This window comes from Colobus angolensis, unplaced genomic scaffold, assembly GCF_000951035.1.
Source record: "Colobus angolensis palliatus isolate OR3802 unplaced genomic scaffold, Cang.pa_1.0 Scaffold108, whole genome shotgun sequence".
Taxonomy (NCBI): Eukaryota; Metazoa; Chordata; class Mammalia; order Primates; family Cercopithecidae; genus Colobus; species Colobus angolensis.
In genome coordinates this window covers 4224059-4241288 of record NW_012111808.1, presented here as the reverse complement: position 1 = coordinate 4241288, position 17230 = coordinate 4224059, and the positions used below count along the sequence as shown (strand labels likewise).

At 35.3% G+C, this 17230-nt stretch overlaps 1 protein-coding gene across 2 annotated transcripts in view; it reads right to left on the bottom strand.

Moving 5' to 3' along the window:
* The window catches only part of WDR7 (WD repeat domain 7), a 382832-nt gene that overhangs the window by 148256 nt on the left and 217346 nt on the right, over window positions 1-17230 (bottom strand). For both annotated transcript variants that reach the window (XM_011949222.1, XM_011949231.1), the window contains one exon: window positions 4107-4328. In XM_011949222.1, coding sequence (XP_011804612.1) covers window positions 4107-4328 — 222 coding nt within the window. The remainder of the gene's footprint in view (window positions 1-4106; window positions 4329-17230) is intronic.

Here is a 17230-nt window from a genome sequence, read left to right as displayed (position 1 = left end):
CATATGAAAAAATGCTAATTATCAGGGAAATGCAAATCGAAACCACAATGAGATACCACCTTGCTCCTGCAAGAATGGCCATGATCAAAAAATCAAAAAATAATAGATGTTGTTGTGTATGTTATGAAAAGGGAACACTTTTACACCACTGGTAGGAATGTAAACTAGTACAACCACTATGGAAAACAGTGTGGAGATTCCTTAAAAAAACTAAGAGTAGAACTACCACTTACTCCAGCAATCCCAATACTGGGTATCTACCCAGAGGCAAATAAGTCATTATATGAATAAGATACTTGCACACCCATGTTTATAGCAGAACAATTCGCAATTGCAAAAATATGGAATCAGCCAAAATGCCCATCAATCAATGATTGGATAAAGAAATTGTGGTATATATACATACCATGGAATACTACTCAGCCATAAAAAGGAATGAAATATTGGCATTTATAGAAACCTGGATGGAAGTGGAGACCATTATTCTAAGTGAAGTAACTCAGGAATGGAAAACCGAACACCATATGTTCTCACTCATATGTGGGAGCTAAGCTATGATGTGGCAAAGGCACAAGAATGATACAATGGACTTTCAGGATTCAGGGGAAAGGGTGGGAGGGGGTGAGGGATAAAAGATTACACACTGGGTACAGTGTACACTGCTAGGGTGATGGGTGCACCAAAATCTCAGAAATCACCAGTAAAGAACTTATTCATGTAATCAAACAACACTTATTCCTCCAAAATCTATTGAAATTAAAAAAAAAACAAAACTGAGAGATTAAATGAACTTTTAAAAAAGCTGTAAACAGATACAAATTTAAAAATAAAATTCTTACAGTTAAAAGAAAAATCATATAGAAGCTAATTCAGAAATAAAAGTATTTTGCATAAAGATAAACTGTGGTTAGAAAAGTGATGACAACAGTACTCTTTTACATAACTAGGATAATGAGATATAAACTAACCTACCCAGCATCCAGCCCGGAGCCTGAATGCAACTAATCACCAATTCATTAATTTACCATGTTCCTACATTTATATACAGATATTTGTACTAAGCAATGGAAAAATTCTAAAGGAAACAGCATTTATTTTCACTTTCCTTGCAGGAAAATATCAAATACAAAAGGATGGTGTTGAGAAATTTCACAAAACGTATTAGACTTAATCAGTGGTCTTCAAAATAGGTAACCCTCTTCAAATGGGAGTATCTTAAAAGTTTCAAGGAATAGATAGTTTTAGAAGCACAGATAGTTTTAAGACCTAGGTAGTTTAAAGGAATTGATCTCTGGGTGTTAAATTTGCTAATGAACTCCTTCCCTAAAACTGTGAGGGTAGAAATTTCCACTTCAAAGAAAATAATCAAGGATTTAAGATTTCTGATTTTTAATGGGAAGTTTGTTCAGGTATTTATTAAAAATTGATGACGATGGACATGAAATAGTTAAATATCCTACTGAATATATTAGAAAGAGTCATAAGTTTTATTCTTAAGCATCAATATTCACAATCTCCTCAAGATACTGTGAAAATACATTTTGCAATTAAAAAGTTGTTGCTGTCAACATAAAATGTGCAAAGGATTAGATATTTCTTGACACTCTCAGGGAGATATTGAGCAACAAAGTTTGAAAGCCACCATACCAAATCACGTCAGAGTTTCATTAACCTCTAAAGTCTAATGCCAAGCTTCTAAATAAGGACCTACTCTACATGTGTTAAGTCCTGGGCTGTCTGAAGTGACAGATAAGCTAAACCAATTCAAGAGCCCTTTGTAGAAATGGTGAGATTTGAGCAGGGTTTTAGGATTGGAAAGCAGGGATCCTGAAGAACTTGAGAAAAGATAAATAAGCCTGAGTGGGGAGGTAGGGGCCAGTAAGCACGTAGTTGTTGGCCGTAGAGGGAGAGTAATGTGCTCAGGTGGAGAAGGGAAATGGTTCTCAGGTCGCAAGACACTTGAGTTCAGGTTTAGGTTTTACTACTTTTTGGCTGAGTCACCTTGAAGAAGTCTCAAGTTTATTTTGAAGATCAAATGAGAGGAAAGACAGGAAAGAAAGTGTTTTTTAAATTGTAAAGTTATAGCCACGGGTGGTGGCTCATGCCTGTAATCCCAGCACTTTGGGAGGCTGAGGTGGGTGGATCATTTCTGGCCAGGAGTTTGAGGCCAGCCTGGCCAACATGGGGAAACCCTGTCTCTATGAAAAATACAAAAATTACCCAGTCATGGTGGCCTACACCCATAATCCTGGCTACTCGGGAGGCTAAGGCAGGAGGTTGCAGTGAACCAAGACCACGCCACTGCACTCCAGTCTGGGTGACAGAGAGAGACTCTGTCTCAAAAAATAAAATAAAATAAATAAATAAATTGCAAAGTTATAGTATGTATCAGTCATTAAGCTCTTTCCAACTGGGAGCCACTGAACAGCAGCAGTTTGCATAATGGTCAAAAGCATGAGCTCTGGAACAACAGACTAGATGGAAACAAAAACTCCTTTGCCAAAGGTATCATCCTTGCCAGGTTAACTAAACCTCTCTATGCCCTACCAGCTTTATGCATAAAATGGAGATAAGAGGCATCCACTTTACAGGGTATCATGAGGATGAAGTGAGTTAATGAATGTAAAGAGCTAAAAAAAAAAGTGCTCAAGGCCGGGCGCGGTGGCTCAAGCCTGTAATCCCAGCACTTTGGGAGGCCGAGACGGGCGGATCACGAGGTCAGGAGATAGAGACCATCCTGACTAACACGGTGAAACCCTGTCTCTACTAAAAATACAAAAAACTAGCCGGGCGAAGTGGCGGGCGCCTGTAGTCCCAGCTACTCGGGAGGCTGAGGCAGGAGAATGGCGTGAACCTGGGAGGCGGAGTTTGCAGTGAGCTGAGATCTGGCCACTGCACTCCAGCCCGGGCGACAGAGCAAGACTCCGTCTCAAAAAAAAAAAAAAAAAAAGTGCTCAAAATAGTTGCATTATTGTGGTTGTTGGTGGTATTGTTTAAATTTAAATTTTATTACTCTGATTCTCAAATTGAGATAAAGAGATTATCATTAAGTATTTGTTGAATGAGGTCTTTCAGAAAACAGTTATAGGAGGGGCAGCTAAGTCTACTGAAGGGCTTTCATAATAAAAGTCACTAACATGGCCCTCAGTTTTACAGCAAGAGTATGTGACAATGGTCCAGTGAAGTTCACTGCTGTCATAAATAACAAAGTAACATGTATCTTTTTCTCTTGCTTAAAGTCCAAAAAAGCAAAGGGATCTATTCCATTTTGTTCTACAAGAATATTTTGTGATATATTCAGTTGGACCATATTTGTTCCTTAAGAGGACACAATTTATTGGAAATAATTTTGCCATATGGTGCCACATGACACTTTGACCTTACTGAAAGGAGTTCTGACACTGAACAACCAAAAGAGCTTATTTTTAAGCACCCTTACCTATTATTAACATACCAAGCACAGAACCGAAGACAGTAGAATGACATAGCCCTTTGAATTTTGATTGTTATAGTCTATAGTCATTTAAAAACTGCCACTGGAATATTTTTTAAATTACAGGGGTAATTCATAATTCATCATGTGTGCTCTTTTTCATAAATATATGTATTATTTATATGTATTATTACATATGCAAATTTATTAATATGCCCATTAATTTAACAAATATGTTTGAGTATTTATTTATTGAAAGGAGAATGAATATATTTTCTTTTCAAAAGAAAAGACTGGTGTTCCACCCCACCCCTGACTTTTCAAACCACATTTAGAGCAAACTGCATCGTTTTCCAGAAATTATTTTAAAAGCTTTAACTTGAATCTAGCTTTCATAAATTCTGGCTAAAATCTTGACTAACAATGCAAAAATACAAAGGTCAGAAATGTGTTATTTTAAGAAAAGCATTTAAAAGACGATGTTTTAACTTTTAAAAAGGAGTTCAGGTTACTGTAACTAATGGGAAATGTGCCAGATTGTACTGCTTTCTAACTTCATGCAAGCAATCTAAATGAGCTAAAACTCAGGATATATTCAATATTATGAGATTTTTGCTGACAAATAATATGTACTAAGAAGCAACAGATCAGCATTAGAAATTTTAAAACTTACAAGTATGTCTGGCCAGCGAGTAGTTGGATCCACCACTAGTCAATCCGAATCCCTCAGGAATTTGGCTAGAGCTTCGAGGTCTGGTCAATAGTTTAGGAGGTTCAATTTCAGCACCAAATTCAGCTCCTATTACTCCAAGTAAAACAATAGCAGTAGCTTGCTTCCGTCTTTCCTCATAAGATGTAGAAATTTTTTTCATTTGTGGGACACTTGATAAGCAACCTGAAAACCAAAACATACAATCTCAATTTAAAACAAATCAATAAAAAAAAAAAAAAGGATATATGATTAGAAAACCATTCGAGACTGCACATTCAGGAAAGAATAATATTTTCAGCAAATGGCACTAGGACAAAAATGGTTACTCACATGCAAAAGAATGAATTTAGACAGACCCCTATCTCTAACCTTCCAAAAAAAAACCCTGAAAATTGCTCATAGTCCTACATATAAAAGCTAAAACAAAAAAACTGTAAGAAGGCAACATAGATGTATATGTTTGTAATTTTGGGTTATATAATGATTTCTTAGATATGAGACCAAAAGCATGAATAATTTTTTAAAATTTTTACATAGGATTTCATCAATACTAAAAACTTTTGTGCTTGAAAAGACAGAATCGAGAAAGGATAAAGACAACCCACAGATTCAAGAAACTACTGTCAAATCATCTATCTAATAAAAATTATTTCCAGAATATACCAAAACTCTTATGGCTCAATAATAAGAACAATCTGAATAGATATTTTTCCAAAGTTGCATGAATGATCAATGTGCACATGAAAAGATGCTAAACATCATTAGCCATTAGGAAAATGCAAAGCAAAACCACAATGAGATACTACTTCACATTCACTAGAATGGCTGCAATAAAAAAGACCATTAGAGTGCTGTTGAGGATGCACAGAAATGGAAAGCCTCATGCTTTGTTGTTGGGCATGATAAAAATGGCATAACTACTTTGGAGACAGTTTGGCAGTTCCTCAACAGGTTAGACATAGAGTTACCATGTGGCCCAGCAATTCCACTCCAATGTATCTCCCAAACAGAAATGACACACATGTACACACAAAGACTTGTACATGGATGCTCACAGCAGCATTATTCAAAATAGCCTTGGAAACAACTTACATGCCCATCAACTGAAGAATAAAGAAAATGTATTAGGTTGGTGCCAAAGTAATTGCAGTATTTGCCATTACTTTCAGTGGCAAAAACAACAATTACTTTTGTACCAACCAAAGTATATCCATACAAAATTAGATTACTCAGCAATAAAAAACAAATGAAGTACTGATACATGCCACAGGAATGACACTGAAAACATTATGCTAAGGGGAAGAAGTTGGTCACAAAAGACCATATATTGTATGATTCCATTTATATGAAATGTTCAGAATAGGCAAATCCATAGAGACAGAAAGCAGATTAGTGGTTGGCTGGAGTGGGGGAAAAATGGTTAACAATGGCTAATTAGTACTAGTCTTAGGGAGTAATGAAAGCGTTCTAAAATTAGATTGAGGTAATATCTGCACAACCCCAAATATGCTAAGAATCACTGAATTCAACATTTTAAAAGGATGAATTTTACAGAACACAAATCTTATCTCAATACTTTTTTTTAAGAAAGATTGCTCATTTAGTAATTTATTAATTCGTCCATTAATTTCACAAATATTTATTGGGCATCTACTTTGGATCAGAAAATTACAAGCATGAAAATAAACTGTTCAGTTTTCTAAGAATCTCACAAGTGCATGAAAAAAAGAGAGTACATTGGATTTAAGACTCAAAGGGTAAGTTTTCCAGGCAATAAGAGGGATGGGCCATACATGGAGAAGGATGATTATTTCATCCAATATGGCCCAGAATGCAAAACAGCAATCAGATATTTGAAGAAATACTTGTTACTGCAGCAAAGCTCAGCATAGTTTTATATTCAGAAGAAAGATTAGAAGGATACTCAAAAATAATTAAAACAATTTTATATATTTATTAGAATATCAATAAAAGGGGAATAATAGGAATTATCTAATACATAATATTACTTCTTAAAATTTCCTTTCTTAATCTCACTCTTGCTACGTTTTTTAAGACTTATACAGTTCTGCCCCTTTTTAGTTCTACTCTATTCTAAAATAGTCTACCATTATTTTTTGCTTGATATTTATTATGCAATATTATAAGCATCCACAGAATTAGTAGAAAATATATAAAGAAATCATGATGAACATGCATACAACTAATGAACTTTATAAAATACTGATGTTTTTCCAAAGGTTTCCAAATTTTATAAAGTAATTAACTAACCTGGGTATTATCAAAGCCCACCATGGACTGTGTCTTGACCTCATTGCCTTGCCCTCCTGCCCTAAAGGTCACCACAATTCTGACCTTATCAAATTTTATATCTATTATATAATTATATCAATGTTACCTGAAATAAATTAATATATTTTCTGGCCTTGAACTATGCTTCCATATCTGGGGTAAACCCTGGATAAACAAACGTATGCATGGATAAGCAGTGACAGATTGATAACACCAACAGATAAACACACCAACAGACAGACCCTGAACTAAATTTGCTAATAAGCTTTTTTATATCCATGCCCATAAGTGACATTGGTCTATAATTTTCTTTTCTTTTTTTTTTTTTTTTTTTTTGAGACGGAGTCTTGCTCTGTCGCCCAGGCTGGAGTGCAGTGGCCGGATCTCAGCTCACTGCAAGCTCTGCCTCCCGGGTTTACGCCATTCTCCTGCCTCAGCCTCCGCAGTAGCTGGGACTACAGGCGCCTGCCACCTCGCCCGGCTAGTTTTTTGTATTTTTTAGTAGAGACGGGGTTTCACCGTGTTGGCCAGGATGGTCTCGATCTCCTGACCTCGTGATCCACCCGTCTCGGCCTCCCAAAGTGCTGGGATTACAGGCTTGAGCCACCGCGCCCGGTCTACAATTTTCTTTTCATATTCTACATTTAGTATCAACATACTACAAGCCTCAAAAAATCAGTTAAGTAACGTTCACTCTCTCAGTCCCTGAGGTTCCCCTTCCATCATTCCTTAAAACCAGTTGAAGGATTCTTGAAGTTTCATGAAAATTCTCTTCTGAACTATTAAGAGTCTGCATCTCGCGACACTCCCTGTCTGGAGTCACAGGGTAGGATATGGTGGCAAAAGCAGCAGGATGAAGGAAGGAATATTTATTACGAATTCATATTATTTAATAGCTCCTTATTTAGTTTGACTTTCTTCTTCTTGAGTCATTTCTGGCAGATTATAATTTTAAAAGAATTATCTATTTCATCTACATTTTCAAATTTATTGGTATGAAATTATTTATAGTGTTCTCTATACGATTTAAAAAAACTCAAGTACAGCAGCAGCTATGGATCCTTTAAACATTGTGCATTTATACCTTCTCTAATATTATTTTTCATGCTTTTCTTAAAGTTTTGCTTGAAATATATGTTTTATCAGATTATTTTTGTTTTGGTTTTTATTTTTATTTTTGTACAGACCGGGTTTCACTATGTTTCCCAAGGTGGTCTCGTACTCCTGGCCTCAAGTGATCTTCCTGCCTTTGCCTCCCAAAGTGCAGGGATTACAGGCATGAACCACTGTGCCCAGCCTCAAATTAGTTTTAAAAAGTACTTTGGTTTTGATCTTTTGTATTATGGCTTTCTATCTTATTAATTTCTGCTCTTATTTTTATTATTTCTCCTTCTACTGTCTTTAGATTATCTCTTTCTTCTCTCTGTTTTGCTTCTGGTTTCTATGTTGAATAGTACTCACTTATTTTCACTGTTTTACATTATGGTTTAACATTGCCAGTCACATATTTAATACATGCATTTCCCTCTTCTTCTTTATCAATTCCTTCCTGAGTAGCAATGCACTCAGATCTTTTCGATGTCCTTTCAGGAACTGAGGAAGCCATAGCCAAGCTCCTGGCTTTAAACTTTATTCATGATGTATTTTAAGTCCTCTTTAGTTCATAGGAGCCAAAAGCCTGCTTCTGGAAAGCAGCTAATGGTTTCGGCCCAGATCATTACATTTCTATTTCACACTGGTCCACAGAGATCTCTTTTTTGAGCCTAGTTATGTCTCTTTGGTTTTCTCTTTGTATATTTTATCCATCATAGCATGTATTTGGCACAGAAGGATTAAAAAAGTGAACTCCTGGAGCCATCTTGATTGGAGGTCAGCTTTCTGCTCTTTCTAATATGAATCCACTCAATTTTTCTGGCCACTTTCAGTTCTTTGCACTATATGTTGATTAAATGAGTATAACAAAGGTCACTCAAAGCTCAGTATGCCAACCCGGAAATTAGCAGCAAGGCCCTCTGAATAGTTTTTGGTATTTTGTTTCATTTTATCTATTTATTTTACTTTGTCCTTCTGTATTACTGGAGGTAAGGCAAACTAAAGAGGTGCCAGCCGGGCACGGTGGCTCAAGCCTGTAATCCCAGCAGTTTGGGAGGCTGAGACGGGCGGATCACGATGGTCTCGGATATCGAGACCATCCTGGTTAACACGGTGAAACCCCGTCTCTACTAAAAAATACAAAAAACTAGCCGGGCGAGGTGAGGCCTCAGCCTCCCAAGTAGCTGGGACTACAGGCACCCGCCACCTCGCCCGGCTAGAATTATATTTCTTGTAAAAATATTTTACATTAATATTTAAAATATCTTCTAGTCTGATACCAAAGTATGCATTTCTCTCTCTTCATGGAAATTTTCTAGCTTTTTAAAGACAGAGAGGAAATGTCAGTAAAAAAGTATTAGCAGGTGTATGCTATTACAGATTCAAAGTATGACACCAATCTGTGATAGCTATGGTAACTAAAGGGAAGAAACCACCTAAATGCGCCACCATACTAAGAAGAAAAAAAAATCAATAATCATTGCCTCTGTGTTTAGAAGGACCTTAATTCTAGAAAAACTGATATTTAACATTTTGATAATCTGTATCTCAGGACATGCATTTAAAACCAATTTTGTTTATGTATAAGAACAGGCACAAGGAGGAAAAAGCTCTGTGGCACTGCATCTAGATTCATGTACTACATATTTTACTCTTTACATAGCATTCTTGAAACAGGAAGCAAACCCAGCTCCCCTCCCCCATGTCTCAGCAAGAGCAAGCTCCATAACAATAGTTCAAAGGAAAGCTCTATTCTGCAGTTGCACTGATTGTTCTGTCAGCTGACCTCTGCAGAAGGGAATTGCTAACCGCTGCCTTGCTCCTTAGCTGACAAATGAATGATCGCAGCTCCATCTATTTTCACTATGGCTGCCTCTAGCCCAGGTGCTCAGACAGAGAGCCTGGTGTGACATCTTAGATCAAGATGAATTGGCACAAACTCCTGATCCAAGATTGTTTTATACCATTTAATTTAGTTTCTTCCCCTGCTTGGATGAGCACAGCTCTGGTTATGGATTTCTATTCTAATGTACTGAAGCAGGCCCTGAAAGAAGCCAATGAAGCAGCTGCTGGAGCAAGGGACTGCAGGGATACTGATCAATAGGCAAGGCATTGACCCCAGCCGTTCAGCCTCTGCAACGGCCACTGCTTGAAGCGGGAGGGGGCACAGAAGCACACATGGGCTGCTTCCAGTAGGAAATGAAACAACAGGGGCATTTGGTGAGCTCCGCCTCCATCCCTGGTCCCCTACCTTCTTTATGTTCCTTTTGTTTAATTGCCTCAATTTTGTCTTAACTCCCACTCCAGGGGAAGGAATTAAGACTTTAGGGAAGTTTTAACAGTGTACTTTCAAACAGTCATTTGTAAATTTTATCCCTAAGCTAATAGAAAGAATCGTAACAGGTGCCCTCTGCTAAGTGCCCAAAATATGAAATCTTAATTAGCTGTCAAATACATCACTTGGTGTAGTTTAAAGGTTGGCATGTCCATAGGCTCATAAGAACACCATCCAACTGGCAATTAACACTACTGATGCTGAAATTCTACAGTATGTAATTTTTGTCAGTATTCAGATCTAAAAAGATGATAGCCCTTCATTAACAAGGAAAGAGGTAAAAAAGAAGCAGAGGAGTCCCTAAAGGAGACACTGACTGATTAATGATTCTGTAAGGTAGAGATGCCCATCCCTGCCACTGTTCTAAAAATAATACGGCAATTTCTCATTCCTATAATTTTTCAAATTTGGAAATATCTTTAAATTATTGGCTTGCCTGTACTTTCTTTTAATAGAAGAAATACATAATTAGTTGCAATGTTTTCCTACAAATAAAATGACAACCAAATGGAAGATTTTGAGATATTAAAAATAAAATAATTCTGTAAAAGTAAACCTTTCTACAGTTTCATTTGTCTCATGAAAATTTGGTATTTTTTTCACAGAGACATGCCTCCATTTAATCATGCTAAGGGGTGACATAGAGATCCATTTTCTTGACAGGACGGTTGATCACCCTATCACAGTAAGAAAATTAATACCTTCAACTAGCCCTGTGTGGAAAACAGAAGCTACATGCGATGGTAAAGGACATTGATGTTCTACATTTTAAGTTGCAAACAGAATACATGTTCTGTGTGAAAATGATATGTAGTCTCATTATTGGGTTACTTATAACAAAATATGAGGCTTTAATTTTGATTAAAACAACCATTTACTTCATACAGTGTTCTTCAAAAGTGCATAATTGTCTTCAGATTTAGCATAATTGACTCTAGATTTACACAAACAGGAGTAAACACTTTACTTACAGCTTAACTAGAATACAGGTAAAATATTTGAGAAGTGTAAGCTATTTAAAGGGCTATGAGGTATTGATTACTTCATTTAAAAAGCAGTCAGAGAGTGCGACCAAGAGGTCAAGATAAATTTAACAGTTTGAAGCACTTTACTAAATAACTCTAAAGATCATGTTAATTGGCTTTGTGCAGTGCTAGGGCAAAATTAATTTTATCCTAGCTAACAATAAAAGGATTAAAAGACATATTAAGTTCTTGGGTTTTAACTGGAATAGGAATCAATGGATTTGAATTAAGGCTAAAGGCGGTTTTATGAGAGATGGACTACTAGCAGATACTTTATATGTGCTATTAGCCATACATTGATGGGGCTCTATTATTGCATTAGGTATTAAAACCTTAGATAAGTAGATACCACCAATTTACTACTTTGAGAATACATTTTCAGAACTGTGCTTTGACCTGAAAATACTGTTCTCAAACATTCAATTCTTTATTTAGAAATGAGTGTCATGATACTTGTTACAGCTGACTTAACATACATATAAGTACATTTCTAGTAAAAATCAAAATAATGTAGTTGAACTCAGTCAGAACTCCCTTCAAGATAACTATGTTGAAAACATAAACTATAAAATAAACATATCATTAGGATTTTTTTTTACCCAACACATTATATTAAGATTTGTGTTAACATAACAATTTTATACCAGAAATTTGTGGCACAAGATGGAGTCCAAATGACATTCATATTGATACAAATATTTTCTAAATTTGGTATAAATTGCAATATACCCTAAAACACCTTTGAAAGCTCAGAAATGTCTATTTGTTCATAATAAATAAAAATATACAATAAAAGTGTTTCTTTACTTTTAAATATTTAATAATATGTTTGAGAATCATATGTATAGAAAGATAATTTGGTTTTACTATTTGCAGCCTGGCAAATTGAAAAATACAATTTGCATTTAATAAGACACAGTTTTAAAAACAGATAACCGTGACTTTGTAAGACTTTACATAAATGACTAGAAAAACAGTGAGTTGCAAGATCTCACAGCAGAAAACTAAATGGTAACATGTAGAGACTAAAATAATTTGGATTAAGCTAGAAAATACTTTCTATTATGGTTCTTTACAGCCTTGTTTCATTTGCAATAAAGTGTATTTGCTAATATTAGATTTTGATTAATTATTACAGACCAAGAGCAAACTTAGCAAAGTGAACTTTGTTAGTTTAATACTGACATTCTGGAGTACCAGTGAACTTTCATAATTAAGACACGATTTACTATGCACAATGTCTGCATATAATTAGAATAAATAGTCTGAGCACATCATTCAAAGCCCTACAAATGTTAGTCAATAAAGCTACAAAAGAATTCTTTCTATTTTAAGACCAGTAAAATATTCTTCTAAAATTTTCATTTTAATTTATTTCTCTTTTCTCAGTCCCAAGGATATTTTAAATGTGATATGGCATTATCAGCACACCCTGACTATAAAAAGCATATATAAAATTGTATACTGTACTGAGTTTAAAGCAATACATGAGAGTGAAATGTGTCCAATCAAAATACATTTCAAACTAGATCTTCGAAAGTGAGTTACATTCAAATTGTCTTTAGATGTACTTTAATCAGAACAACTTAACCTTTCTCCTGACTACTATCCAAATTGAGGTTGGGCATGGTGGCTCACACTTGTAATTCCAGCACTTTGGAAGCTGAGGCAGGAGGACTGCTTGAGCCCAGGAGTTCAAGGCCAAACTGGGCAACAGAGTAAGATCCCATCTCTAAATTAATTAATTAATTAAATTGATATACCTGGCTGCCTAATGGAATGTTAACAATTTATTTTTAAGATCTATCTTTTTAATTATCATTGTATGCTGGTAATCATATGTTAATTCTATATTTACATACACATAAATACATTACATGTACATAATTATGCATGCACACATAAGTATATAGCATTCTTAGTGAAGGTACCAAGACATGATATCTAAGCAAGCTAGAACTACACTTTTGAGATTTTTTAAAACATGTTTTAGAATCATAATGAGAAAAATGTTGGCCCTCAGTGGAGTTTTCACAGTGTAAATAAATTGTTTCCTATATGTATGGCTCAAACATTTTCCATACCTACTTGCTATTCTTAGGGTTGCTAAAGGAGGGATAAAGTACAATGCCATAAAAATGTCAAATTTTCTCAGATATATAACAATAGTCTTTCAGAAAAGCTTGCTAACAATAGGCAAAAAAAATCTTAAAAATAAACAAAAATCTTTTAATATTCATTTTTAAAACAACTTGGTTTTAAAAGAATTTAAAATGCTACAGAAGTCATCCAATGGAAGTCAAATACTTCAAAGCTGAATTTATTAAATGGGAACACACAAAGACATAGATTGGTGACAATCCAGGTTGGGAGAAAGGACTCAAGATCTCGCTGTTCTGCTGGCGAATCCAGGTTTCATAGGCTCATGTGGAGGATGAATGTTATGTTGTGGACCCATGCCATTCTAAATGTATATAATTAAGTTTTTCTCCTAAACCAAATGTGTTTATATGAAATTATATATTATTTTCATTTGTTGGCATAACTTAGAGCTCTGCAATTTCTACAAAATATGTCAAATAAATTTTAGTGATACAAAAAAATAAAACTGTACATGGTTGTATGGCCAACATGTAAATTTCAACCTGTGCACCTAAAGTCAATAAGATGAAGTGTTTAAAAAGTTTTCTGTGTCTTCTTCTTTGCCTCCTATCAAGAAAATGAACTGATTAAAAATGGCTGTTATAGGGCACTTCAACATTTACTTTCAAATTTTCACATTATTATCAAAGCTAGTGTGTGTACAGCTAATCCTGTGTTAGCGGCATAAGAATTTCCCCCCACTGTATTAAACACATATTTTAGTTGCTTTGTGACACATCTGCCAATGTTTTCCTCACATCTACTGACAGAACATATGGAATTTGCTCCCCAAATCTAAGAGGCTTTTGCTGCTGTTGCTTCTGTGTTACTTCCCCCCTCACTTGAAAACTGAAGTAAACAAACATGCTATTAATTTGTATGTATGCACGATAGCCCCCTGCTGGAACACAATAGGTTCTGCAAATGCATATTTCTTTCTGTAGCTGCTGACTAAGCCATTCTGAAATAATGCCTCTTGTATTACATGTATTACGTGTGTGTACATTTGACAAAATAGACAAAGCTATTTTCCATTAAATCAGATAAATGCAAAATATATGACCACTTTAAAATGATTCTCTTTTTCAAAGAAATAATATAATCACTCCTCTGAAGGTGTGTTAATTATTTTGATAATCAGAAATCTTAAGCTTTGAGGGCAATTCACATGTTTTTTGAGTAATTCATGAAACAATTTCTTATTTCTCACAAAGATCCTGTTCTATACCTATTTTCCCACCATCTGCATCATCTTACATTTCCCTTTATTCTCTTCCTGAATAACAAGTTAATTTTTTTCTTTGCCTTTACTATTAGGGCAAACATTCTCAGTTTGAAAGGAAATTGAGATTTTAGTAATCCCAAGTATCTAAGACGGCTAAGTAATCAGAAGTCTTATAGGTAAAAACTATCTCCAAAAATGTCCCACTTTTGCTTCAGTTGACCTTTCAAAGGTGAATCTGATACATAAGGCAAATTTTAGAAACTACAAATTGTAACACTGAGACCATTATTCGCATTTCCATGAGAAAAGGAACATTTCAGAAACACAGTGGTTAGTGCCTTGTAAAATTATACAAATCTGAAAACACAGCAAAGCATTCTCAGATATTTCCTCATCGTTACTACTTAGAAAAAGAAACTCTGGCAATGAGATTTACTTATAAAAATAGTGGAGTAGACATGGTACATTTCTGTAAAAGATCAAAAAGAAAACATGAGACAACAGTTGGTGGACTGGTAGAATACCTCCTATGAAGATTTTATATCTGTGTATTACAGCACAGTAAGAAATAAACCTAACGTCATTTTTATTTATAAAATGACAAATCATTTACTGGATTCACTTTAAAAATATTTTTCACCTGGGTAATTATCAATTCAGTGATATAAAACTGAGATGAAAAAGGCCTTGCTCTACTTCTGAGCCATTAACAAGTATATCTGTTCATTTATAAGGAATATCTGTAGTATTTATTTTTTAAAATTATATCGCAATAATGAAACAATGACATGTGACTGAAAGTGACCATTTTGTAAAGGTTCGTTTGGAATAAATTAGAACCTCTAAAGGATCTCTAGGTTTGAAAAACGATCACCTTATTTTATGTTATTTTTTCTTCTCCTTTCTTTACTGTAAGTGAGATGTCAAGTAGAAATAAAGGAGCATAATTAGGGGCAACATAGTATCTTAGAAATTAATGCCCACACCTTTGTGGTAACTGCAGATCTTGGAAAAACTGTGGTGGTAAAGCCCAGAGCAAAGTTTGACAGTAAAGACTTTAATTACCCAGTCCACAGGTAGCAGTCATACATTAGACTGTATCTTTTTATTCAACTATCCTATGTATTATTGGAACTTGATAAACACTAACATATTGAACAATTTTTTTAAGAAGTAAAGAAATTTAAAGAAGCGATATAAAAGACTTAAAGAAAAAATAAAATAAGAGAAAGAAATAAAGACACGTAAAGGCAAAATAGGTCAAAAACAATTTAGAATTTTAATTCACTAACCACATTAACAAATGATCAAGAAGTCGTCTAACAAGGCCAAGGAAATATGCATATTGGTAAGTGGCTTATGCCAATTTTTCCAGAGATTTCTAAGTAGCTTCAGAGAGCCTGAAGAAATAGAAAGCCTGAATTGCTATTAGATAGCTACACATAATTTTCATTTCTGATCTTGTTACATGTTTTGGGTTTTCATTATTTTTAAGCTGCACGTAGAGAAATGTATTATGTGTCTATAAAATTATTTCAGATGATTTTAAAACTATTTTACATTTCCTCATTTTATGAGGGAGATAAGCAGTCTGTCAAATTAATTCTAGTTGTTATTTGGCAAATTTTTTTCATAGACCTTTTTCTATATACATAATTTCTTGTACTATATAACTTTTTAAATGAGCATGAGATATTAAAATGTACTCATATTCTTTCCTGTAACCACCTTATAGGATTTTCTATTATCTAATTAATTTCACTTAGAATTTGGCTCTGAGTGGCCTCTCTCGCAAATATCAAACTGAAACAGCTTTAAATTATTGAATTTTTTGCACAATTACTCCAATGTTTACCTTAGCACATATGCCTAGAGATACTGAATATCTAACTCATTCATGTATTACAACTATGCATTTGGAAACGCTACTACTCCTGAAATAAACAGTAAGGGAAAAGTTTAATGTTTGCCTAGATAGGTATGTAGTCAGATACTCAGGTTTATAAGATGCCATGCAATTTTTCCAAAACTAATTTTAAAACAATCTGTTTCTGCTATATGATACAACATAATCATTTCCTCAAAATTCTCCCTATCTCCCTCCCAATGATTTGAATCATTAGGTTGCTCTGGAATTGTGAAGAGATGGCTTTCTAATCTCTTAATTAGTCTTTTATTAAGATAGAGATGGCCGGGCGCGGTGGCTCAAGCCTGTAATCCCAGCACTTTGGGAGGCCGAGACGGGCGGATCACGAGGTCAGGAGATCGAGACCATCCTGGCTAACACGGTGAAACCCCGTCTCTACTAAAAAATACAAAAACCTAGCTGGGCGAGGTGGCGGGCGCCTGTAGTCCCAGCTACTTGGGAGGCTGAGGCAGGAGAATGGCGTAAACCCGGGAGGCGGAGCTTGCAGTGAGCTGAGATCCGGCCACTGCACTCCAGCCCGGGCGACAGAGCAAGACTCCGTCTCAAAAAAAAAAAAAAAAAAAAAAAAAAAAATTAAGATAGAGATAACAGCATATATAAACACCTAGAAAATACATATATGTATCGATGTTGGGTAAACATACATCCTCAAGATGGCTATTATTGTACTTAAACTTCTGAGATTTAAAAAAATTTTTTTTATGCTGGGTGTGGTGGCTTATGCCTGTAATCCCAGCACTTTGGGAGCCCAAGGCATGCAGATGGCTTGAGTTCAGGAGTTCGAGACCAGCCTAGGCAACATGGTGAAACCGCATATCAACTAAAAAAAAAAAGAAATTAAAAAAAAATAGCCAGGTGCGCTGGTTAGCGCCTGTAGCCCCAGCTACTCAGGAGGCTGAGATGGGAGAATCGCTTGAATCCAGGGGGTGGAGGTTGCAGTGAGCTGACATTGTGCCACTGCACTCTAGCCTGGAAAACAGTGTGAGACCCTGTCTCAAAAAAGAAAAGAAAGAAAGACAGAAAGAGAGAGAGAGAGAGAGAGAGAGA